Genomic DNA, 25,218 nt, shown 5'->3' with positions numbered 1-25,218 from the left:
TCCAGTGTGAAAGTCCTTTTCATGACGAGGGTGTGTTCGTGGTGACCCTGGTAAAAGTCGACTCCACCGCTCTGTCTGTACCAGCTCAGTCGGAGACACTCACATATGCTGAATCCGTCCCATCCAATGGAAATAGGTCAGCTTGGACTGCTCAGTGTAATTATATAACATTAGAGGGCTCTGGTGTTGCGGTATCTGCTCAGAATTAGCCACATTGTCGGATCTCCTCATGCAAGGACACCACAACCAAAATATTTTGTGTGCCTTCATATTATTGATTAGTCCATTGAGTAGATATTTAGAACAAGAACAGATATGAGTTTCCTAAGGTGAACGTAGAGATGAATAATCATTAGATGAATCCATTAGGCTCAGTCAACAGAAAGATGCAAAATGAGGCAGGAAAAATGAGTCGGTGATGAAAATGAGCTCATACTGAAACTCCTGCTCATTATAACTCTTCATCTTTGTTTCCTGACAGCGAGACGGACTTCAGGCTGGATCCCGGCACATCAGGCCAGGAGTTTTGATGTTCAGACTTCTCACATGAGCTCAGACTCGGCACAGCTTCTGGAGTACAATTTGGGTCCACGTGACGGATCAGATTGTGGATAAATGGACCTGGGAGTGAGGAGATCTGATCCCATTTCCTCTGCCGTCCTTCTGGATTTCTAAGTGTTGGAGACTTGCATTCATGTGGGATTTGGTTTGCAGCAGGGGAACATCATGTGAACTGTACTCTGAGTTGGATGATTATTTCAGAAAACTGGGGTAGAGGCTTTCTTCAGCAGCAGCATGAGCTCTGACTGGGATATCCCCTTGGCTTGTCTGGCCAAACAAGCACAACATGGATGAGGTTTTCTTGGGCTGTTATTTCTTCCACCTTTGGATTTTGAACAAATAGATCAGGTCGTCCTCCTCCTTTTGAACCTGGAGCTTCTGTGGGATACATACATGCCCCTGCGCTGTTCAGCGGGAGGACGCCTGACTCCAGCCGTCTGAGCATCGAGGTCTGGGGAGAGCGTGGGCGGGAGCGGTTGGCTGGCAAAGCTAGCTCCGATGGGGGCCGGTTGTGACCCGGTCTGACCCCGGTTTGACCTTGCAGTGACCTTTGACCTCTCCGGTCCTGGCTCTCCACCTGCTCTGCTGCCTGGGTTCCGGAACGCTCCGCCCTGGGGCCCAGAACGAGCCAATCAGGATGAAGAAGAGCCGCAGCGTGCTGTCGGTGACTGGAGAAGAGGTGAGACGCTGGGCATAAACAGTTGGGGAAGATGAGCTAACTTTGTGAAGACTGTGTGTTCCCCAGTGTGTTCTCCTGAGCGTGTGTGTGTGTGTGTGTGTTTGTGTGTGTGTTTGTGTGTGTGTGTGTGTGTGTGTGCGTGTGTGTGTGTGTGTGTGTGTGTGTGTGTGTGTGTGTGTGTGTGTGTGTCTGTGTCTGTGTCTGTGTCTGTGTTCATTCCTGCCACGACTTTCACACATCCAGGATCTCTTTGTTCTTGCCATTAAGGTTTGAGCGCACACTTAGAAGTCCTCCGACCTCTGTGTCCGCCGGCCACACTGTGCAGCGTACTCGGTCACACACAGTCCTCTCGGTAAATGTGCCCCCCACTAAACGCGGTCTCTATCTAAATGAGACTTACTTCCTGTAAAGATGACGTCTTCGCTGAAGGACATGAGACCATACATTATTCAAACTCTCTATTGATTATGCTTAAGATTGGCCCATTCTCTTCTGTCTGTGTGTGTGTTTGTGTGTGCATGTGAGCATCTTCCCACATCTGGGTCTGGACGACATCAAACGCAGCATGGAAGCAACACGGCACTGTTGCCTAGCAACTGCTGCCATTCCCCCAGTGTTTTGTTGCTACGGTACTGCAGTGCAGATCAGCCTCTAAGAGCTCAGTCTGTAGAGGCCCAATCACAGACACACACACACGCACGCACACACACACACACACACACACACACACACACACACACACACACACACACACACACACACACACACACACACACACACACATTCACCTTGCCAAATACACGCACGGCTGCACACACAAGCAAATACACACACACTGATAATAGATGTTTTGCATGTCTGTGGAAGTTTCCTCGATCGTCAGAATTACAATTACAGATAATCAGCATGGTTATGTAGATGTGCCAAAATGACAGTGTTTATATGCAACACAATGCTCAACATCCTTTCATTCTTTAAAGATGCGTCTCTCTCTTGCCGTTTCCCCTGATCTGCCCTCCCTCATGTCTCACAGGGCAATGACACGGATATAACAGGTGCTGGTGAGAAGGCGGAGTCATCTCGCTACAGCCGTTCTTATACATCCGGGGCCACGCTGGGGGCTGAGCTACGCAGAGGGAGGAGCAGAAGACTCTCGCCAAGTCTCCAGGTGGCTAACAACAACATTATGGGTCATCATAAAAGAGCCATCTTTCCTGTCTGTGTGTCGCCTGTGTTATGTCAGAACAACGTGCTCGTGAAAGCCCATTTCAGTGCTGAGCATGCATTAGCTCAGGAGTGTTCAGTGCAGCAAGATGAGCCTTCACATCAATAGTGGACTAGAAAAGAACAGAACAGAACAGACAAGTCTCAGATTACTGTAGTTTACTGTAAGAAACAACCGCAGCTGCACTGTAATACTAAAACCATCTCAGAGGGAAATACAGTAGATGTGCAACGTGTTTCAAAGTTCAGTTTACATTCAGTTTGTTGACATGATGATGTTTTCCTTTGGGATTACACAGTATGCCCACTTCATGGATCACGAAGGGCAAAACCCCAATGGGCTGTCAACAGTCTGCATAACACCTGATAGAACAGCAAACTGATTACTGCCATAGCTGTATCGCCATCACCTGAATTTCCAGAAATGTCACTATTACTGCTAGTTTTGTACTGAGCGTAACAGGTCACATCAAACAAATATTGTATTAGCCAGATGCTGGGGAGCCATTCCCAAACACAAGAGTGAAAGATTCATCATCCATCTCTACAAAAGCATGATAGCAAGAAACAGTGTTCTTATAACAGCTAGAACGTCAATATTTGTTTGTTAGCATTTATTTGTTTACTATACAGCAAAGTACGTAAATGTTCCCACTGCAGGATGTCAAAGTCTTGTACGTCAGGGTCACATACAACTCAATTCAATTTGATTTGGGCTGAATCGGTAAAGTGATGGCGTGATACATAATCATACCTCCGACAACAAATTTTAAATTGTTCATATACAATACATTCTTTGATATATTTATGATTTCAGGAGTTTTTAACAATGGCCCCCTACATTCTACCTTGTAGCAATAAAGTAGTGTACCACTATAAAATTATGATGATCTCCAGATGGGATGCAAATGTACATTCACTTGAAGAAGTGCAAAAATGTATATCAGTCACTCTTACTAAAACAGTGTCAACAGTGGACAAATTAATAACTAAATGAGATCTTCTGTGTTTGACACAGCTGGCTTTGCTGATCTCGACATTGCAGTAATCAATAGAAATGTATTTTTAATTTATATGAAATAACTAATAAATATATCTCCAGAGAAACAGCCTTATTGTTTGTTTTGGGGTTTTTCATTTGGGGAAGCTAAATTGTTTTTTACCTGCAAGGTTTGGTGAAATGAAGATTAATGCTGAAAGAATAGTGAATGTTTAACGTACCTGGAAAACGGGGAAATTGCTCTTTGTCTGCTTGATAAGTAAAGTCAACTGTTTTTGTTTACTGATCAAGTTTATATGTCTGTATCACAGTATGGAGACAAATATATAAAAAATACAAAATAGAAGTGCATTTTGACAGGATTGTAACTGTGACTTTACGGCACAAGATTCACCAGATTTACTTTACAGCTTCAGATACTCTGTTTAGTTACCATTTGTGTCCACAGTCCCTCTTCGGATCGAAGGACTAAATCATATGCTGTTTGCATTGTTCCTCTTCAAATGGGCCAGTTTCCTTGACAGTTTTTCTCCAACCCAGGTTCCCTGCTGGCTCCGCCCCCGGGACCGCACGCGGTCGCCAGAGGTCTTGAGCAATGTGTCACGCCCCACCACCCTGCCGCTTCGTATCCCACCACGCATCTCCATCACACAAGCCGACGCCGACAGGTTGGCCCTCAGAGCGAGTTCACGCTCCCGGGTTCGTTATCGGACGGTCGCATTTCGGCGTCCTCTAAATCACTGTTCTCATGTTCCAGTTACGAAGCTGAAAATGGCGTGTCACCAGGTCACACCCCGCTGGGCTCCCAGAGTCCCAGCCTCACCCTGAACACCTCCTTCCCCCAGGGCCAGAGAAGAGAATCCTTCCTCTACCGCTCAGACTCGGACTACGACATGTCGCCCAAGACCGTCTCACGCAACTCGTCCCTCGCCAGTGAAGGGTGAGGCTTAACACGGACGATAGTTCTCCATCTTTCTGGACAAATCTTGACATCAACAGCTCTCCATCTCTCTTTTTATTTCCTTTCCATCTCATCTCACTATCCCTTTGTCCTGTAGGCATACAGCAGAAGATTTTATCGTCACACCTTTTGCTCAAGTGAGTGAGACTTCATACATTTATTCAGGGAAAAAAAAAGCTTTACTCTGCTTTCAGTTCTTCCCTTTCTGGTATAATTGTAAGATTGAGATCTAAAGTAAACATTAAAAAACCCTGAAAGGCTCTTATGAGATTACAGCAGACATGGCATGAGAAGAACTTGGATATATCCTCTCTATATATGAGCTGTAGTTCACTGTGTGGTTGTGTGTTGATTCAGGTACTGGCCAGTCTGCGCTCTGTGCGGAGCAACTTCACCGTCCTCGCCAACGTCTCCACTCCAACAGTCAAGTCAGTACCGCCTGATCACTTAGAACATGCTAGGCTGATTCATCAATGAAAAACAAGTGAGCGATACACGAGGGACCTGTACTACTGATCATGATAACACTTATTAACACTCACATATAGGATTTAGTAACTCCAACATGAGCTCTGGTTTAAATCCTATCAAACTCAACACGAATCCTGCACGTTATTATTTTCAGATTGCAGTTCATTTTATATATATTTATGCATTTTCGGTCACTTTTAAAGCAACTTTATGAACTTGTTTGCTCCGAGTGACTTGGGAAGTCACAGTTCTGCTTCTGTCCCCACTAGTATAGAAAACAAGGTGACACACAATGGAGGTCCTGATCTACCAAAGCTTTACATGTATATTAAAGAAAAGTGCAAATGTTATAATGGGTGCATGCACACATGGGAACTGAAGCTTCAGATTGCACAGAAATATGTTTGTTTATGCTAATGAACAGACAATGTGATGTATTATATCTGAAAACACTTGCATGGTCCAGGATTGTGTTTATTTTCAATGTGTTTGAAAAAGAGGTGGAAACCTGCTCAACCTGTCGCGAAGACGCTGTTGTTATTGTGATGAGAGGCATTTCCTCTGCTGGCTCTGTGAATTTTTTTTGTGTGGACTTATATTATATTTTCTGTGTTTTCTGATCTTGTACCTCAAATTTAGATTTTGTTCCAAACTGTCCACCTGGATTTTATATTGGGGATTTTTTTTTTGGGGGGGGGGGTTCTAAAATTCAGATTTGTCAGCTGTGATGCTTCAATGCAATTAATACCTTCCTTCTTACAACACGTCCAACCTCTCATTTTTGTTCTTGTTGTGGCTCAACGCTCCTTTGAATGGTGAACAGAACATAGAGTCAACGCCTCCAGCAGATCGTCCTCGTGTAAAGGTCTAAATCACACAAAACCCGAGTTCAAAATACATTATAAATTACATCATTCATGGTAATATTTTCAACTGATCACCAGAAAAACGCACATAAAGCAAAATCTATTTGAGTGACCATTCAATTTAACATTCTTTTTGCAGGCTGACAATTCAGCTTATGATCGTGTTGGGTTTTTTTTATGTTTGAAAACGTGTAACCAAACAGTTCAGCCTCCTGCAGAGATGCTGCCGTCATTGTGCTGAGAGACATTTCTTCAGCTGGCTCACCATGACTGTCATTTGCAGATTTTATTAGTATTTCTCTCATGGATTATTCTCCGTAAATCAAACTGAAAGCACAATCTATTCATGTGCTTTATATATGATCTAATTAATTCAAACTCTTGGTGACATCATGCTGTTTGAAACAGTTTTCTAACCAGCTGCTGTGTTTGCAGGAGGTCTCCTCTGGGTGGGGTGTGCGCCAGTCCCAGGGCGACACTTTCAGACCAGCAGTACCAGCAGCTCGCCCTGGACACGCTGGAGGAGCTGGACTGGTGCCTGGACCAGCTGGAGACCATTCAGACGCACCGCTCTGTCAGCGAAATGGCCTCCAACAAGGTGCGGCCAGCAGAACAATGACACAAATACATCAATTCATCATCAAACTTCAGCAGGTTTTCAGTTAAATTTCAGTTTGTGAGTTTGTTTTAGTTTGTCACATTTTTATAGATGTGAAACCCGTAAACTCATTTCACTTTTGTTGTGGCTTCTTGTTCTGGTTCCATTGCCGCTTTCTAACTTTTGTCAAAAATTTTTGTTCTTATTTTGAGACAATTCTTAATAATTACACTCAAAAAATCTTAAATGGGTGGATTCATGTGCATCAGAAAGCTTCAGGTTGAAACAGCAGCAGGGCAAACCGGCGATGCCATTTCCCAGGATGATATTTACTTTTTGATTTTTGAAATGATATTAACGAAAGATGAATTAAAATGAAACAAAAGCTTCAGTGCAGAACCCATGAGAGTAACAAATAACACAGGTGCAGACCATATATAAAGGCTAATATATAAAGACTAATACATCACATGAACAGCATTTAATTAGCACAAGAAGAGTTGTTTTTGTACAAAAAGATAAAGCCTTCAACCAACAATCACTACCTGTTAGATGCATCCTGAGAGTTGAGACAGGTTTTATTGAGTTCAAGCTCTTTGAATGGGGGGTGGTGTGTGTGTGTGTGTGAGGGGGGGGGGTGTTTCTCCTCTCCCACTTTGAAAATCCTGGTCTATCTGACTGATTGTGTCTGTTCTGTTCCCATTCTGCCACAGTTCAAGAGGATGCTGAACAGAGAGTTGTCCCACCTGTCAGAGATGAGTCGCTCTGGGAACCAGGTGTCCGAATACATCTCCAGCACCTTCCTGGGTGAGCGCCACCAGACTCCCGTCTCCACTCAGTGCAAAACACTCACTGCCCTCTCCCTGAATGAAACTTTAAATGGCCCTGTGCACATCCCCCCCCCCCCCATCAACCTGTAGACAAGCAGAACGAGGTGGAAATCCCATCTCCGACTCTCAAAGACAAACCGATGAGTCACATCAGCGGCGTGAGGAAGCTGTCTCACAGCTCCAGCCTCTCCAGCACTTCCATGCCTCGCTTCGGCATCAACACAGACCACGAAGACGAGCTCGCCAAGGTGTTGTTTTCTGTCTGACTCGCTCTGAGACGCATGACACAAATAACTATTTGCTCCGAGTTGAACTGTGCCGCGTCTGTACACATCTCTGAAAACACGTCCTCAGGACACGGGGACTCCGTCGATATGAGTCTTTTCTTGCGTAATGTTTATTTACTCATGTTTAATCTGCTCCTTCTGGCTCCAGAGTGTGCCTCTTGTGTTTGAATAAAACATTGCGGAACGTAACTGCACGAGAGACGATGCAGATCATTAAAAATACTGCATCTTAGGCCAGTAGTTTCAGACCAGAGGTCAGGACTGCCTTCATGAGTTCATGATTTTTTTTTTTGTCTTTTGAGTAACTTCACTGAATTGAATTAGATGTGGTGTAAAGATGTTTTAACAACTGGATCAAGTTGATCAAGATTCTTTATGATGATGAATTAATAAATTGGGTTGAGGTATGTAACCCTTGTGGCACAGTGAGGTAGCATCATTGAGAATGCCTGTGTTTGATTCTAATGGCTTTCCTCGTGTATTTTACATGTTTTTTTTGTGCCGGTGTGGCTTTTCTCCAGTTACTGCTTCTCACAATTAAGGTTGATTTGTGCCTTTAAATGTGTTTGTCTGGTGTGCATGTAGCTTTTCATCTGGTGTGAGTTGGAAACTGCTTGCAATTCCTGAAAAAGTAATTATAAAAGGAAAAAAAAACCAACCTCTTGGTAACTGAACCTCTAAAATATATGTGAATAATTTATGATCACAGATAATAGAATTTTTTTAATAAGATTAGATTATTGCTCAAAAACTTTTTTTCTGTGTTGAATTAAATCAGGAGCTGGAAGAACTGGACAAGTGGAGTTTTAACATTTTCAGAGTAGCAGAATTCTCCAACAACAGACCTCTCAGCTGCGTCATGTATGCCATCTTCCAGGTAACACAAGACTGTGTGTGTGTGTGTGTGTGTGTGTGTGTGTGTGTGTGTGTGTGTGTGTGTGTGTGTGTGTGTGTGTGTGTGTGTGTGTGTGTGTGTGTGTGTGTGTGTGTGTGTGTGTGTGTGTGTGTGTGTGTGTGTGTGTGTGTGTATCCCGGCGTATGAACTTTGTGCCTCCTCTCGTCCCTCCTCAGGAGCGGGAGCTCTTAAAGACGTTCCGCATCCCAGTCGACACCTTCGTCACCTACATGATGACCCTGGAGGACCATTACCATGGAAATGTAGCGTACCACAATAGCCTCCATGCTGCTGATGTCACCCAGTCCACACACGTCCTCCTGTCCACCCCTGCGCTTGATGTAGGTACACACACAACCAAAAAAGACAGTCTTCATTATTTTGTTTATGCATTGAGGGTGCTTTTATTTCAGCCCAGTGTAACATGGCAGTAATTAGGTAATAAATGCTATAATTTAACCATTTGCAAATAGTATTTTAAGGTGGTATTTAATATAAATATTTGGGCTGGGTAAGGTAATGCATTATTATTGTGCAAATAACATTTTCTTTGTTGCACATTCAGGCCTATTAATTGCGTTTGACTACACCTACCAGCACAAACCGTGGGGCATAAAAAGAGTTTGAGTGTAATATATCATTTTAAGTTTCACTTTAAATACAAAATCTCCCATTGAAGCCAGGACCATCCATAATTGTATTAATAATGCATACAACACGCGGTGTCGGCCCAAATGTTCACGTAGAACATGTCCACTGGGAGAGGATGTCAGTTTCATCTTTTTTTCTATTATGAACACATTCTCAGCACTGAATATATTAGTATTATTATTTTAGTTTTTATTGCTTATGCTTCTCAGCTGCTTGTAATTAAAATATCATATTGTTAAATACAGTAAAAAGAGGGTGCTCAACCTCACACGCTCTGAAAACCAAGGATCTACAGGAAACTAGTTTGAAGCTTGTAGATTTCTTCTCGTCCATGCAGGCAGTCTTCACCGACCTGGAGATCCTCGCCGCTCTGTTTGCTGCAGCTATCCATGACGTCGACCACCCCGGGGTCTCCAACCAGTTTCTCATCAACACCAGTGAGTGTGCGCACGCACGCGCACACACACAAACACACACATGAATGGTAACAGTGTCCTCAGTGTGTTCATGCCCCCTCTGCTCTGCGCTCAGACTCTGAGTTGGCCCTCATGTACAACGACGAGTCGGTCCTGGAGAACCACCACCTCGCTGTGGGCTTCAAGCTTCTGCACCAGGAAAACTGTGACATCTTCCAGAACCTCACCAAGCGGCAGCGCCAGAGCCTTCGCAAGCTGGTCATCGACATGGTCAGAGATCCTTTACACCAGCAACCCTCTCAAATTGAATTACATTACAACTAACAAAAGCAGTCAAACTCTGGGTTCTTACACACGTGGATCTTCAGACTGGGAACCATTGTTATAAACAAAAAACCTACACAAGATCATTAGACACTTGGCTGTTGTGGTTATTTGGACGTCTTTCTTTGTCCATTTGTGTGTGCAGGTGTTGGCCACAGACATGTCCAAACACATGACCCTGCTGGCTGACCTGAAGACGATGGTCGAGACCAAGAAGGTGACGAGTTCTGGCGTGCTGCTCCTGGACAACCACACAGAACGACTACAGGTAACCAGTGAATCACAGCAATGGAGATTTGTGCAATCCAAGGAAAGATCAGGCACAAAGCGTGCGTTGTGTGTGTGTGTGTGTGTGTGCGCAGGTGCTAAGGAACATGGTGCACTGTGCCGACCTGAGCAACCCCACCAAGACGCTCCAGCTGTACCGGCAGTGGACGGAGAGGATCATGGAGGAGTTCTTCCGACAGGGCGACAAAGAGCGAGAGCGGGGGATGGAGATCAGCGCCATGTGCGACAAACACACGGCGTCCGTGGAGAAGAGTCAGGTAACATTCCATCTCTCTCCCGGAAACCGGCGAGTCATCGCTGATGCAGTGGTCAGCGTGGCAGAGCCAAAAATGGTCAACAAATCCAAAATGAAGAGGCTTGTTAAGCTTTTGTGGGAGAGGATGAAGTTATAAAAACAGTGTGGGATGATCCAGAAGTCCTGAAAATAGACGCTGTTAAAGCTTTCGCAGGGTTTTTTTTGTTGCTGCGTCATTCACAGACCTGTTGCATTAAAGTTGTTAAGTAACAAAATGCCGTTAATCGGCGGGTGGCGAGCCGTGTTTCAATGAACATATCCACTTCACTTCTTGTGGAGTGTGTCCGGCTCGATTTGATGTGGGCGGCTTCATTACGTTCACAGAGGGAGACATTTTCTGAAGCCCGAAGCTGCATTGTTTCTAATCGACACACAAAATGCTGCGTTTTAGAGGAACTGAAGAAAAACCCCATTGTGAGTGCATCGTGTGCAAAACTGGCCCTGAAGTGTCACAATAGAAATAGTTGGTATGTTGACTTTGAAATTCTTGCAGCTTTGCTCATCCACAATATGTTGAAGTACCCTTGAGCAAGACACTGAAGCCGCAACTGCTGCCATTGAGTGGATTGAGTTCCTCAAGCAGCAGCTGCCACCATTGGTTTGGATGAATATAATTTGTAAAGTGCTTTGGGAACAACAGAGTGCATGGGAAAGCACTAAGCTCCCAGCGTGAGTTCAGGTACATGCTTCTTATCGGTGCGATTCTGTGTTTTTCAGGTGGGTTTCATCGACTACATTGTCCACCCGCTGTGGGAGACGTGGGCCGACCTGGTGCATCCGGACGCTCAGGAGCTGCTGGACACGCTGGAGGAGAACCGAGAGTGGTACCTGAACACCATGCCCCAGTCCCCCTCGCCCCCACCAGACAGACACCTCCAGCACGACCGCTTCCAGTTTGAGCTCACGCTGGAGGACCTGGAGCACAACAACCACAACCACATCCATCACCTGAGGAACGGCGGCAGGAGGGACAGCCACAGGGCCGTCTGCGACGAAGACGGGGGGGACCCAGCGCAGGACGGCCAGGAGGAGCCCAACGGGGAGGGGCAGGACCACGCGGAACCTGGGACGGACGACGAGGAGAATCACAACAGCGAACAGAATGGAGTCCAGGAGGAAGAAGAGCAAGTACAAGAAGAGGAAGAAGAAATGGAAAAGACTGAAGCGGTGAATGATGCAGAAGATCAGGAAGGAGAAGAGGACGACAAGGAAGAGGAACCAGACGAAGGTGATGGGCAGGAAGATGTGGGAGAAGAAGAAATCGATGGAGAAAAAGAAGGTGAGGATGAGGAGGAGGATAAGAATGAGGAAGGAGATGCAGCGGGAGAGACGAAGGAGGAGGATAACATAGAGGAGAAGGTGGAAGAAGAAGAAGAGGAGGAGGAGCATGGAGAGACAGAGGAGAATGAGGAGGAGGAGTCACAAACGGCTGAAGAAGACGACGTGCCGGATGAGGAGGAAGTAGCAGAGGAAGAGGAGAGCTAGTGGAGCGCAACGTGACAAATAAACAGGGTCAGTGAGGAAAGGTTGTGGAGGGAAAACGAGACGACTCCCGGCAGCGTCGCTGCAGAAGAGCTGAAGACACGCCCCCTTCCAGACGAGTCCCGCCCACCACCAGACCCTCTCCGCCAGAGACCGCCGCCTCAGAGAGAAAACATGGCACCGGACACGCAAATACTAAACTGTCCGGATCTTCCAGAGCAGCCAGATTGTTGCAGCAGAGACAGACGAGAGCCTCCTCCTCCTCCTCCTCCTCCTGGTGTGTGTTCATCCATCACTGCCGTAGAGGGAAACACTGAGGGAAAGAGACAAAACCTGTTTTATCAACCTTTTGTAGCTCCTGGAAAAAAACAAAACAAAAAAAACACCAATACATAAAATGCAAATAAGTGCGTGCCTGTTTTCCCGTTCTAATAGACAACATCATCACATCGTCTCTCGGTTACCGTCTCGTCTGACGAAGGTAACATCTCACACAGTGACCATCAACTCAACAGCAACTCTTCAAAGAATGTCAACTTCCTCTGTTTGTCAGTGAAGAGAGAAAACAAATGCAAAAAAAACAAACAAACAAAAAAAAAAAACCTCTGGAAAGTGTTATCCGTCGTCTTATATTTACTACAAGTGTACGCCTGTCACTGGGATGCTGTGGGGGCTCCTCAGGGCTCCGCTCTGGGCCCGTTTCACCTCCTCACGTACTGACCTTAAAGGAACGATGCTGGATCATCCCAATAAAGACTGGGCAGCGAAGTTTCGAGGGCTGATCTATCGTACGTGTTGATGTCGGTTCATGTTTTGAGAATCAGAGTATTTCATCCCATTGCGACAGGTTCACCTGATTAGTGCCAAACCGTCCCACGACCAGCACTGAGCAATCCAGCCACCGAGCGCGGCGGCTCCTCGTCATGAAGCAATGAAACTGTGGGACCAGGCCAACGGGTGTGATGGTCTTCCACCAATCCCTTCTTTTGGTTTTCTTTTTCATTGGTTTTGTAAAAAAAGAAAAAAAGAAACGTATTTGGCACTTTATCTAACACCCCTGTGACATATATGTACATAATAAACATGTATTTTAATCTGCTGATGTCATATAATAAATACGATTAATGAAGCCAATGAATCTGTTTTCAATTACACACGTTCACTCATTTTCCAGGTAGAGACAAAATAAAAGTTTTTTTTCGATTTTTATTATTATATTTTGGGGCCAATATTATTTCCTCCAAAGTAGCCAAAAGCCAAGGAGATATTTTTCAAGATTCCAACAGTTTTTCATTAATCATCCAGATTATTAATTGGATTTATGAAGAAACTGTTTTAACTTGAATTAAAAAACATTTTTTTAGAAGTGACTAAAATGATGAACATAAATCTAATCAATAAAATACTAACACAGTTGTGGAAAGAACTTTACCTCCACCTTTAAAGTGAAGGATCTAAGCTTTTATTGATCTCCATGAAATTGAATTCTTTCATTGTGTGATTCGGAATCAATGTGACCAATGGTTGTGTAGTGGTGAGCACTTTCACTTGATCTTTATTTTCTGTTAATGCTATATAAAACAAAAATGACCCGACATGTTTTTTTCAAACCTTTAATTGTACAATTTTGACAACTTTGAATACTTTCAAAGTCAAGTACTCTGAGACGTGTTTGTCCCATCTTCAGACTGTAATACAAATCTGCAGCAGAACTTTTTTTTTTAATCAGTTACAAAACAGGATGGCGGTCTCTCTTTTAGAAAACACTTGTAAAATAAATACAAAAAAACAAAACAAACCAACAACATGTTCACTCTTGAGGCACTTTGGGAGTCTGACAAAAAGCCAATAAATAAAGATTTCTATGTAAGAGGCAGGATGGAGCCACAATGATGCTTGTTTTCAAGACTCATAACAACCAAACGAGGAAACTTGGAAAAAAATGTATCCTCCTCCCTTCAATAAATAACACCATACTCTAGTTCTAAACTCCCTCACATGTTTATCTCCTGCTTGTTCAGAAAATGCTTTATTTATCACTGCTTTCTACTGTTGTTCATCTCTCCTGCTCGTTGGTCAGTAACACTTTCACCACCGATACGTCGTCCAGGTCTGTTTACTCAAACTGAAGATTCATAAAAGTCTCTGATGGAAAAAACACAAAGTGCAAAAAAAAAAGAAGAAGAAAGAAATCGTTGCTGGTGTTACTCTTCAAAACGTTCCCGTTGAGTTTCTCTTTGACCTCTCTGCTGTCAGCTCCTCCTCTGGTTCAGCTGCTCAGCGGCCGACCAAAGATCTCCAGTCAGGAAAGCTGCTGACATCTCCGGTCTCGTCCAGCTGCTGCTCCCCGTGTGTCAGTGTGAGTTTGTAGCGCAGGCGGACCGAACACTGAAGGCGGAGGAGATGCAATCAGAGCAGGACGGTTAAAATCTTCTGAAGGAGTTGCAGGACAACAACCAGCGTAATAAGTTTTCTCTGAACAATAAAATTTTTTTCCAATATGCTCCGATAAGTTGTCCTGCTTAGATGTTTTCTGTGTATCCATTACAAAGGTCATGTTACCACGTCAGTATATGTGTTGTCCTTGTGTGACAGACCCTGCAGAAACGCCACCCAACGATAAATGCTAAGCTGAACCAGTCATGAAAAGTTATTTTCACAATTTTTACAATACAACAGCACAAAATGTAACTAAAATTAAAGAATTAACTCTCACAGCCAGGACAACTGCTTTGAGGACTATAAACAAGAAAAGGACCAGGAGACCCCCACAAATCCTGAAACCATCTGGAATCACATAGTTCTTCAAATTTGACTGTCCTCGACCTATCATATGCTTTTTATCAGTTTTGCCACACACACGTGTGTGCGCGCGTGCACGCGCGTGTGTGTGTGTGTGTGTGTGTGTGTGTGTGTGTGTGTGTGTGTGTGTGTGTGTGTGTGTGTACTCACGCCGTGAGGATTAGCCAGCAGGATCACCTGTGAGATGGCGGGTGGAGGCAGCAGAGGGTTGTACGGAGGCAGGTTGGTCCCGGAGGCCGGCTGAAGTTTCACCAGCATGTTCTGCAGGACGGTAAATCACACAGACACTGAACCGGGTTTTCAACACGGACAACACTCCAACCAAGGCAAAGGTGACATGAGTGAGTTTTTACAGCCTGACTTCCCAAAATGATTGATCCTCCATTTTAATTGAGAGCACGCCTTTTAAAAACCATAATCCATGAGAGTCTGGTGGTGCATTAATGCAGTTTGAATGTGTTGCACATCAATGTGGACTCTATTAATTAATTCTGAAGCATATTTGCAGGTTTTAAAGCAACATGTGATGCTGATGTTTGCTCATGTTTGGTTTCGTTGTTACATGTCGGGCTCTCACAAGGCACAAGGCAAGTCTGGATGATGAGAGAAATCAAACATTCAAATTGGGATTAAGCTCATTGAACAGAGACGTTATTCACTGACACCACATAAGCTTCATCAGTCCTCAATAAAACTGTACAGTATTGAGACAGATAAGCTTTTTTCTCGAACAGAAGTCTTTCTTTGTCTGATCCTGGTTTGTTGGACTTCTGGTCAAATAGAATTTATTCAAAATGAGCTGTGATACTGAGACACAATAAACTAATTTGCCTGGGAGAAATATGAATAAGAAACTATTGCAAATTCACAGGATTGCAAAAAAAGTATTTTTTTTTTCTTCACTCGGCCAAATATTGTATCTTTGATTTATGACACAAAGCACCAATGAAGTTAATCTGCTTTAGTTCATCTGGATTTGTACAATAAAAAACATTTTCTTTCCAAATCTTAAGACCAGGATGTTTTCTGGTTCTCAGGTGATTCAAAGAAAACACTTCAAAATTTCTCACCACTGAAAACCTGTTTAAGCTTGTTGCCAAAGCTTTACACATCTTCTCTGCGCTGAAACATTCAAATATTTCAACGTGGTTCTTAAAAAATAAGCAGGGAAATAAATATAAATACTTGACGGATGACACTGCGGTCTTCTTGGTTTTTCATTCGCCAACCTTTACTGTGAGATGACACTTGATTTAGCGTCTCCGCGAGTATAGTATTGATACCTTTGGGACGGCGGCTTGGAACGTGAGGCATTCCACTTGGAGGGCAGACGTGTTCACGGCGGACATGACGGCTACGGCTACGCCAGGATGTCCTAGCGGGCAGTCTCTAGCGAAATGAAGCGACACACGGATCCCGCCACGGTCGTATAACGTGATCGGCTCCAGTTGACCTGCAGGACACCAGGAGACAAAATCAGTGATGTGGTTTGTCCCACTGCTCAGACAGAATGAAAAAAAAACCCCTGTTTTTTTACAGCAGTAATTTGGGAGAAAACAGTAGACAGAGAGGAACATACTGGATACGATGGTCTCCATAGGCACAAAGACATTTTTCAGAAGCTGAGGAGAACACGGGCTCTGCTCCACCTTCGATGGGGAAACACTGTTTGCTTGTTTCTGTGTCTTGGATGCTGACCCTGAATCTGTGAACTGTTGAGTTTGAAGGAGAAACCTGAAAAAAAGCAAATGCAGAAACAGTTCAGTGGTTAAATAAGTTTAAATGTGATGCCTTAATTGGTTGTGCGGTGTGTTCGTCACGCAGTGTACGTGCTTGACTCCAGTCCAGAGCCTGGATTGGAACCCATGCAATTCTTGCAGTGAGGCAGGAGGACGAACCACTGCACCATGTTGAAGCCAATGAATCAATCCACTACTAATATTACCGAGTGTCCGTCCCGTTCGACACACTGCCGTCCCCACAACCTCGAGATCTCAGCATGACTCGTCTCCCTCCGTTCTGCTCAGCATTCTTTATATGAACGTCTCCATCAAACTAAAAGATATAGACATAATCAGATACTCGTCATCCGAGTCCAAGTGAAACACATCTTTAAATCGAATCCCTGAGCCGGAGTTTCACCTGCATCAGTTCCTCGTAGTACGACTTCGGATTCTGTTCAACCTGTTTTGAGAGCGACTCTGTAATCACAAAGCACCTCATGAGATTATGAAGCACATTGATCCGTGTTACAGACGATCAATTCAGAGTCGGTACAAGTGCAGGCCTACCTAATTCATTTAAGCCCGGCTGGAATTCAGACTGGAAGCTGCTGTCTGTTGAAGAGGATAGGAAGGCAGGCGGTGAATCAGCGTTCCTGTAGGTCTGAGGAGAGTCCAGCGCGGACAGATCGATGAGGTGGTAGCTCTTTATTCCCCTGGGACTCATGGGAGCTGCAGGAACAAGACAGCGCGGGTTCAAACACAAAGAAGTGCTCGGCAGAAGGTCAAGGTGTGCGCCTACGGGGACCAACGGACAAAGCGGCGAACAAATCAAAGTCTACCGGTGTCCGGACTCGGTGCCTCTTCGCTCCTGTTTCCTGATCCTCCCCCGTTCTGCTCTGCTCTCCCCGCGCGATCCTTGTAGGTCTTCACTACTAGCGTCAGCTCGTCATTCGCCGCCAGGATCTGTGCCAGAGCGTCGTCGTCATCCACCGTGTCGCTGGCGAGCCGGAACAAGCTGGGCCTCAGGCGGTCACAGCGCTCGCACACCACCTAGGAGACAGATGTGGAGGAGCAACAGTCGTTGATATACATTATAACAGTCAGAGAAGAAACTGTCTTTCAGTCCAATCAACTATATGCAATTGAATTGGTGATTTGATTTTTAATGTCTACGAAGGCACGTGAGTAGAAATTTAAAATGTGTATACAGTCATACAAAGTATCAAAGTACCCTGGAATATGTGAAGAAGCATTAAGTGACAGTTTTTTGCAGAGATACTGAATGAACTAAATTGGTTTGAGGTCACAGTGATGTCTAATCACTTCATCTTTGTAACAGAGGAAACAAATGTGTGAAATCTGAGCGACACTGCTCAGGACGCTGCACACACAATGACCTTCCAACTCAAAGTTTGGATGAGAATGAAAGAGGATCAGAGGAGGTGTCAGAGCTGTGTGTGCACATCTGTTACATCATCGACCACGTGACACTTACTGCATTGTGTTTTGAGGTAAACAGCAGTGTGAAGCAAAACTTTTAGACTATATATTCTTTTGTTGTTGCAGTTTCTAAATACATGTATAAAACGTAACAAGATCCAGAAAACAAAACCCATCCTGTCCACATGTCAAAAGCAGTAAATGCAAGTCAGAATATCATACAACTAATAACACAGAGGCTGCTATCAAATAATGACGCGTGATTAAAATGATAGTCCTTTCTGTGTGTTTTATCAGACTGAAATTCTGGTATTCTCCAAACTACTTCAACCCCGTGATTGGTTTTGTTGCGTCCCAGCGTACCTTAACGTCGTCACTGAGCTGTAACGAGGTTCCACTGATTCTGTGCTGGTCCAGCAGCTCTCTGAGCTGCTTGGTGCTGCTCTCCACCTCCTTCAGTGTGGACTCCCGCTTTGACACTTTCTCAGATTTTTCCTGCTCCTAAACACACACGTATACACGGACAGTTGACCTCCTCAGTCATTCGGCTTGTGGTGCAGCGGGGAAACAGACCAGCTCACCTCTCTGACGGTGTTTTTAATGAGCCTGTTAGCAGTTTCCAAGTCTTCAGGACGGGGGCTTTTCAATAACCGAGATAAGAGCTGAAGACACAGAAACACATGTGAGCAAGCAGAAAGACACACACACACACACACACACACACACACACACACACACACACACACACACACACACATACACACACACACACACACACACACACACACCTTAGCTTTGTCCTCCTTGTCAAAAACAGACTCAGTGGGCCGCTGTGGTAGAGGAGCCATTATAACTTTGTCTGGCAATTTGGGATCTTTTTCCACAATTCCTGCAAACAGAAAAATAAACAGCAGATAGTTCAATAGTAAATTTAAACAAAATATCACTCTGCACTGTATAAATCACATCAGTCCATATAGCTGTAAATATTGAAGAAACTTTATTCCCCAGGGCCATGTGAAAATCAGCATGTTTTCTTAAAAAAAGAATTGATAAAAAGTTAACGGTCATGGGTCCCCCCCCCCCCCCCCCACCCCACCTTGTTTCTTCAGCATGCTGTAGGCTTCCTGAATCTTGGGCTCATCTTTAAGCCAGAGGGTCCAGCCATACAGGACTTCTGTCACTCTGTCTTTGACCTTCTGTGGACTCCAGGCACCGAAGTACTGTTCAGAGAGAAACAGAAGGGTCACATCATTTTGCACATAGACTTTAAGCAGACTCGACTTCTTGGATCGTACAGCAGCCTGCTTCACAGCCAAGGTCAAATGACGAGCACTGCCCGACAGATCTTGAATCACATCACAATGTCAAATTTCACACAACTAACAACAGCTGCTTATTTGACCATTTTCATTCGTCTTGATCAAAATTAAATAAGCAAAATACCTTCCACTTATTCTGTTGCATTATTTTCTTTCATAATCTGCTGGGGGAAAAGGATTCCTCCAATCCATCAAACAATAAGATTTCCAGGATCAGTCATATTTGCCCACACTCACACTCACACACTAAAGGTGTTTGCACAGCAGGGGGCAGCAAAGACTCCGTTCTTAGGACTTGGACAGGTTTCAAACCTGAGGAATGGAAGTCAACCTGCTCCACCAGCTGAGCTATAGACATCCACATGCATTCCAAGTAAAGGTGAAAGTGAACTTTATTCACCTTGAGGTGCAAATTGTAGGACAACAGTCATAAAATACATGAAACAGTAGTCATAAACTACAAGCAGCCATTGATACTTGTATACAGTTAATGAGCAGATCAATGGGAGTTGGAACAACAGGTTTTCTGTCTGTTGGATCGGCATGTTGATAAAGTGAACCAACCACCTGACGCTAGCAAGCGAAACTAAGACGATGAGAGTTGTCTTTACAAATCCTTTAGATGTTTGGGTGTGTCACGTGCAATTTCACCGGTTTTTAAAACACTCACCAGTCCGTTTTTATTTTGTGAGTGACTCGTGCCCAACACACAAAGGAAAAAGTAAGAAGAGATTCAATGACACATTCTCATAAAACATTAAAACCCCTCACTTTCCTGGAAAAAATAGATCATGCGCTGTTCGGCTTTGTTGCAAAAACGCATCGACATTATGCTCAAAGAACAGTTTGTCGTCGATGTTGTTGCTGAGCTAATTATACTTACATCACTACTTGTTTATGAGCGGCTACATAAAGGCTGTCTGAAATCTGTACACATTTCCTTTGTGTTAGTCACATTAAAGTCTTGATCAATATACTGTAACCCACACCATAAGTGTGTGGTCTGCAAAATAAGACAAATTTTAAGTCACTGACATGATATTGTATGCCCCCCCCCCCCCCACACACACACACACACACACAAACTTTTCATTTTAAACCTCTTCTGAATTTGATAAAACCAAAGGTTTTCAGAGCCTATAAAACCAGGACAACAGTTACAGCAGATGGTGACGCCACATCAGTGCAGTACCTTCGGTGTGAGGATTTTGATGAGCTCGTTGAGAAAGCGAAACTTGGCGGCCTCGGTGTGGAACCTCTTGCCACAGTTGTTCATGCACGCCTCGAGAACCTGGAAAGCACCAAGAAGAACTCGTTGCAGGCGAGAACAAACTGAAATCAAACTGCTCTGTTGTGACGCAACACATGACAGAGGAGAGGACTGGATGCTTGCGGTGAACCACCGGCACGCATCACATGACACGTTGCGCGCGGGCCTTCCAGAAGCTTCTCCAAATCACGTCTCGCAGGGAGAGACTGACTTACACTCTCCATGCGGCAGAACTTAGTCACAGATGTTATTCACAAGACCACAGCGGGCCTCAGTTAAAACAAAGACTTTGGTTTTAGAATAAATGGGCTAAATGTGTGAAGAGGCCACGACAAATGCAGATCTTGACTCACGAGGAGGAGAATTAGTCACCTGAGAGCTGCGAGTCCAAATGAAGTTCAAAAAATGAGCACGCAAGTCGTTTCTCTATCAGAGACACGGCAGTAGTTACTCACAGTGAGAGCCTGCAGAGCCTCTTTCTCCTGTGGGGACTGGATTTTATGGGCGAGGAGACGAAGGCCCACCTGTGGCCTGGAGGTAGAGAATAAAGCTTTGATCAGTGTAAAAGGCCAGAACAGGCCCGCGTGGAACATCCGTCTTGTATACAGCACAAGACAGATACAGTGAAAGTCATTGTCAAGATACACAAGCTCCCCTGCTGGCCTTTGTGACTTACCATTTCCTGATTATTTCAACTATACGCTTTTCATTGACCTGCAGCTGCTCGACTCTATTGATTTTCTTCATTGGTTTTGTTCATGTATGTGTTGCCTCTCTGCATCTTAGCTGTTACTTCACAGTTGTATCACTGTTACTAGATTTACTTAGAATGTTATTGACATTATTTCTGTTTCTGATTTTTGCTATTGATGGTGTAAAGCACTTTGTCATCTTTATCTGCGAAAGGTGCTCTATAAACAAGCGTTACTTACTGACTCACATTACTTATTGCGATTGCAATCTGGATGTGAGGCAACCGTTTCTCAAGTGTCAAAGTTACGTTAAGGGAACTTTCAAAAGTAACCAACAAACCCGCAGAGCTTTAATTCAAGCTCAAAGTGTTCAAAACAGACGGGTGACATTCACACAGCTCTGTATAAATACTTCAAATGTCATGAGGAGTAAATAAATATATGTTCTGCTGACCCATCACTATCCTGGTTGACCAGCTGGTAGAAGCCTTGAATGCAGTCCCATCTGTCCTCCTGGTTGCTTGGATCTGTAGCCTGATCTAAAAAATAAAAGTGCAAAAAATAACTTTCATTACCACTAAATATAACAATGTATAATACAAGAGAAAATGACCTTTGGTGTAATGATCGCACATACAAGATTGGAATGTTTTTGTATGTTTAAGTATCTTTAATTCATTATATGAAGATCACAATCAAACTTATTGAATAAATAGTGCAAAAAAAAAGCTTTTTTTATTATTACCAAAAGCAACCAACTTTGATTTTCTGCCATTTGATTCATTTTTTAAAAATGTGTTTTTGTTTCTGAGTACTTTTCAAGATCATTATTTGGCTTTATCTAAAGAGTTGAAGAGAGGGGGACTTGCTAACTTAATCTCAAAATATACAACCAGCCCTTTGTAGAAGGGAGCAGTTCAAAAATCTGAATACGAAATGATTACTTCATACAATAAAACAAGAAAAACTCAAACAGATTTGAGACACATCAAACTTCTGAGCAGAAGTTTTACTGAGATTGATAAACAATTACAATCTTCTCCTGGCTCAAAGTCACACACAGACACATGAGTAACTTAGTAACTTTTGCTGGAGTACTTCTCTAATAGCAGCACTTCTACTTGTAATAACATAGAACATAAACATATTGACAGTAGATGTACTTGAATACAAATGTTCAGGACTCTTTGGACTTTGTGTATTGCTGTATTATGTCTGATTGAGCAGGTTTCACCTCAATTTCAGGAGTTTATTTTAAAGTCCATTCTGCATCTTTCATAACTTTGAATGAACGTACATGTATTTTTATGCACTCTGAACTCAACAATAATGACTATGAACTTTAACCCTCACATCTGACCTTACAATGACTCTAAAACATGTCTTCAGAATGAATGATTTTCCTCCACATAAATGACCAGTCACCGTGAAGTAAAAAGGAAACACAGCAAATCTTCATTTTCATCACTTTTGCCAGTGAGACTTTGAAATGTTGATGAAGCGTGAAAACAGTGTAAGTTGATTTCTTGTCAGCTGACTGAAATTTTAAACCATCATACCTTACAATGTTTTAATAGTTGTGACTACTAACAAAAAGTGAAAGACACCAATACAAATGCACAAATGACTGAAATCAAGTATGTTAAGCATTTGACTGTTTAATCATATTTTCTTAATGAAAAATGTGATTTTATTCATACTTAATTACAACTTTCCTCACATAATATATTTCACTATCTGAGTGTTCTCAAATTCGAATACATACTGAAACCTTTTGATCAGCATTTCTGTAGCCAACAGGTTGATTCTTATCACAGAAAAAAAAGAAACATTATACCTACAATTGTTCACAAAACAAACTGCCCCATAATTTCTGTAGTTACTGATAAAAGTAGATCGATAGCTGGATCTTATAATTTAGTTATAGTCCTTTCACTTCTAACTGAACAGAAGCTAAATGATTTTAATTTACCTATTTCTGGGCACAAGTATTGAACATTATTTTAACTGGAAGTTGACTAAAAAAACGCAGTTCCTACATCTGAGCTGACAGTTCTAAATCACATTAATGTTTCCCTGCAGGAGTCCTCAGACTGTTTCTCATGCTTCCATGAGGTCCTGTCTGTTATCACAACAGTATATATATTTATGACTGAAGTATTTATAAATGATGGCTCATTCAAATTGCCACAACCAAAAATGAAAACAAAAAAACAGCAATATCCATCAGCTGGAAGTACTCATGGATATTGCTGCAATTTTTGTTTCTCTTCATCAATTCCAAGAAAAAGCTACAATGGAGCATTTTAGAGTCGACTTGAAAGCCCTTGCTGGACTTATACCAAAGAAAATATTTTAGATTCCCTGCCCTCCAATGTCGCTTTCTATCTGCTGTCAAAGCACTTTTAATAATGTCACTTCAGAAGTGAGCGATTTGCTGAGTTTATCATTTGAATCACAGTTTTGATATATTCTATTACATTGTAAAGCCACTCTGAGGAACTCACATGTCCTTTTTCGTGTGGTTTCTTTTTGGACACTTTCTCAGACAAATACAAGCAAGTCAGGTTAGTCAGTGACTGTTAATAAGTGTGTGTGGGTATTTGTCTGTTTCTCTATGATGAGGTGCTAACCTGTCCAGAGTGTCTGTTTAACGCCATCAACTGCTTCCATCTCTCTTTTGATGAGTTCACATAGTTCTAATAATATTATAACACTGCTTTCATAAAGCACAATGAGGTAGAGATGAATAAACATTACAAAGAGCCTTGAAAAACTATCATTAATGGATTTTATGTGGATTACCAGGACCAACCTGATGGTCAAACAGGGTTTCCTTTTTTTCTTTATTTTTGAGTAGAAACAACAATAAAAAGCAAAAACTATGCAAAGTCTTGCTATAATACGTTTTTAGGACAACATTTATTGTCAAATACGCTTTAGTTTATTAAGTTATGAAAGTTGTAACAATATACAACACTACAGCTACAGTAAGAGAACGTACGGTATACTTTGTAAAGCACATCGCTGTTAGAAATATCCCATAATGTAAAAAAAACCAACCAAAAAAATACAGCTTTAAGTGAGAGGTGATCCCTTGAGATTATTATTCATAACAACGTCGTGCGTGCTGCAAAAATATCTAGTGCCTCTCGTGTGCGCGCACGAGATAAACAACTTCCTGCTGAGAGACTGCAAAAAAAACAAAAAAAAAACAATCCAACTTGTTTTTAAAGGTAAAAATATATGCACGCACTGAGTTCTGACTCCTACATAAAACCTCTGATAGCATGACTGAAGTCACGCGCTCCTAGTTTGTGAAGAATTCACCACGCGCGGCGTCGAAATATACGAGTAAACAACATTAGAAAGTTTGAGCGGAGCTCCGCGTTTACTCACTGAGCCACGACTGTAAGGTCGTCGGGCCGTCAGCGCTCGCCATGGCCGGGGGTCTGTGGAGGGTGTGGGGTGGAGGGCCAGCAGCGGGCCCGGGTCTATGTGTCCAGGAGAGAGGTGTCAAACTGCCGCATGAGCGCGAGGACACGTGACGCTCACACACACCGTCAGTCACACTGCTGACACACTAACCAAGTTATCCGTTACATCGCTCTCTCTCTCTCTCTCTCTCTCTCTCTCTCTCTCTCTCTCTCTCTCTCTCTCTCTCTCTCTCTCTCTCTGTCTGTCTGTCTGTCTGTCTGTCTGTCTGTCTGTCTGTCTGTCTGTCTGTCTGTCTGTCTGTCTCTCTCTCTCTCGCTCTCTCTCTCTCTCTCTCACACACACACACACACACACACACACACCCCTCTGTAAAGTTTCAGAACCGTTTTAACTCCTGATCACATAAACAACAAACTTCTTGTTTTCATTTTACTTCCTGACAAGTTTATTTCACGAATTGAAATCTTCTGGAACACTTAGTGAATGTCCAAAAGAACATTTGGTGCGTAATTCATCAAAGATAAAAATCAGACACTTTCAGTTTTCTGGTTTTGAACCCTCAGTGAAGCAAATTAAGCAAACAGGATTCACTAAATATGTTATTGTTATAGTTTAGTCTTCAGATCTGATTTTTATGTTGCTGTTTTGGATTTACCTTGTAAGATGCACGCATTCCAGGTTATTCTGTGGAATTCATAGAAG

General features: G+C 43.2%; 2 protein-coding genes across 2 annotated transcripts; one reads left to right on the top strand and one right to left on the bottom strand.

The window, feature by feature from the left end:
* Positions 1 to 1,198: 1,198 nt before the first annotated feature.
* Positions 1,199 to 12,304, top strand: LOC308144534 (3',5'-cyclic-AMP phosphodiesterase 4C-like; the record flags this gene model as incomplete). Its single annotated transcript, XM_080515664.1, has 17 exons — positions 1,199 to 1,240; positions 2,274 to 2,408; positions 4,005 to 4,132; positions 4,222 to 4,404; positions 4,523 to 4,562; positions 4,783 to 4,853; positions 6,198 to 6,360; positions 7,074 to 7,167; positions 7,281 to 7,438; positions 8,256 to 8,354; positions 8,549 to 8,713; positions 9,361 to 9,460; positions 9,555 to 9,709; positions 9,909 to 10,031; positions 10,126 to 10,308; positions 11,064 to 11,574; positions 12,264 to 12,304. 17 exons carry the CDS (start codon positions 1,199 to 1,201, stop codon positions 12,302 to 12,304), a joined length of 2,391 nt encoding a protein of 796 aa, XP_080371790.1.
* Positions 12,305 to 13,501: 1,197 nt separating this feature from the next.
* On the bottom strand, positions 13,502 to 24,669 carry LOC308128634 (ADP-ribosylation factor-binding protein GGA2-like). Its single transcript, XM_080494266.1, has 16 exons — positions 24,478 to 24,669; positions 21,533 to 21,617; positions 20,842 to 20,917; positions 20,309 to 20,407; positions 18,894 to 19,017; positions 18,583 to 18,683; positions 18,376 to 18,456; positions 18,158 to 18,295; positions 17,194 to 17,404; positions 16,922 to 17,083; positions 16,773 to 16,831; positions 16,576 to 16,685; positions 16,210 to 16,364; positions 15,914 to 16,083; positions 14,781 to 14,891; positions 13,502 to 14,216 (listed from the first exon to the last, which is right to left on the bottom strand). Exons 1-16 carry the CDS (start codon positions 24,518 to 24,520, stop codon positions 14,106 to 14,108), a joined length of 1,836 nt encoding a protein of 611 aa, XP_080350392.1. The 5' UTR covers positions 24,521 to 24,669; the 3' UTR covers positions 13,502 to 14,105.
* Between the last annotated feature and the right edge of the window lie 549 nt (positions 24,670 to 25,218).

This window comes from Blennius ocellaris (genome assembly GCF_963422515.1).
Source record: "Blennius ocellaris genome assembly, chromosome: 3".
Lineage (NCBI taxonomy): Eukaryota > Metazoa > Chordata > Actinopteri > Blenniiformes > Blenniidae > Blennius > Blennius ocellaris.
This window is presented reverse-complemented; position numbering and strand designations above follow the sequence as displayed.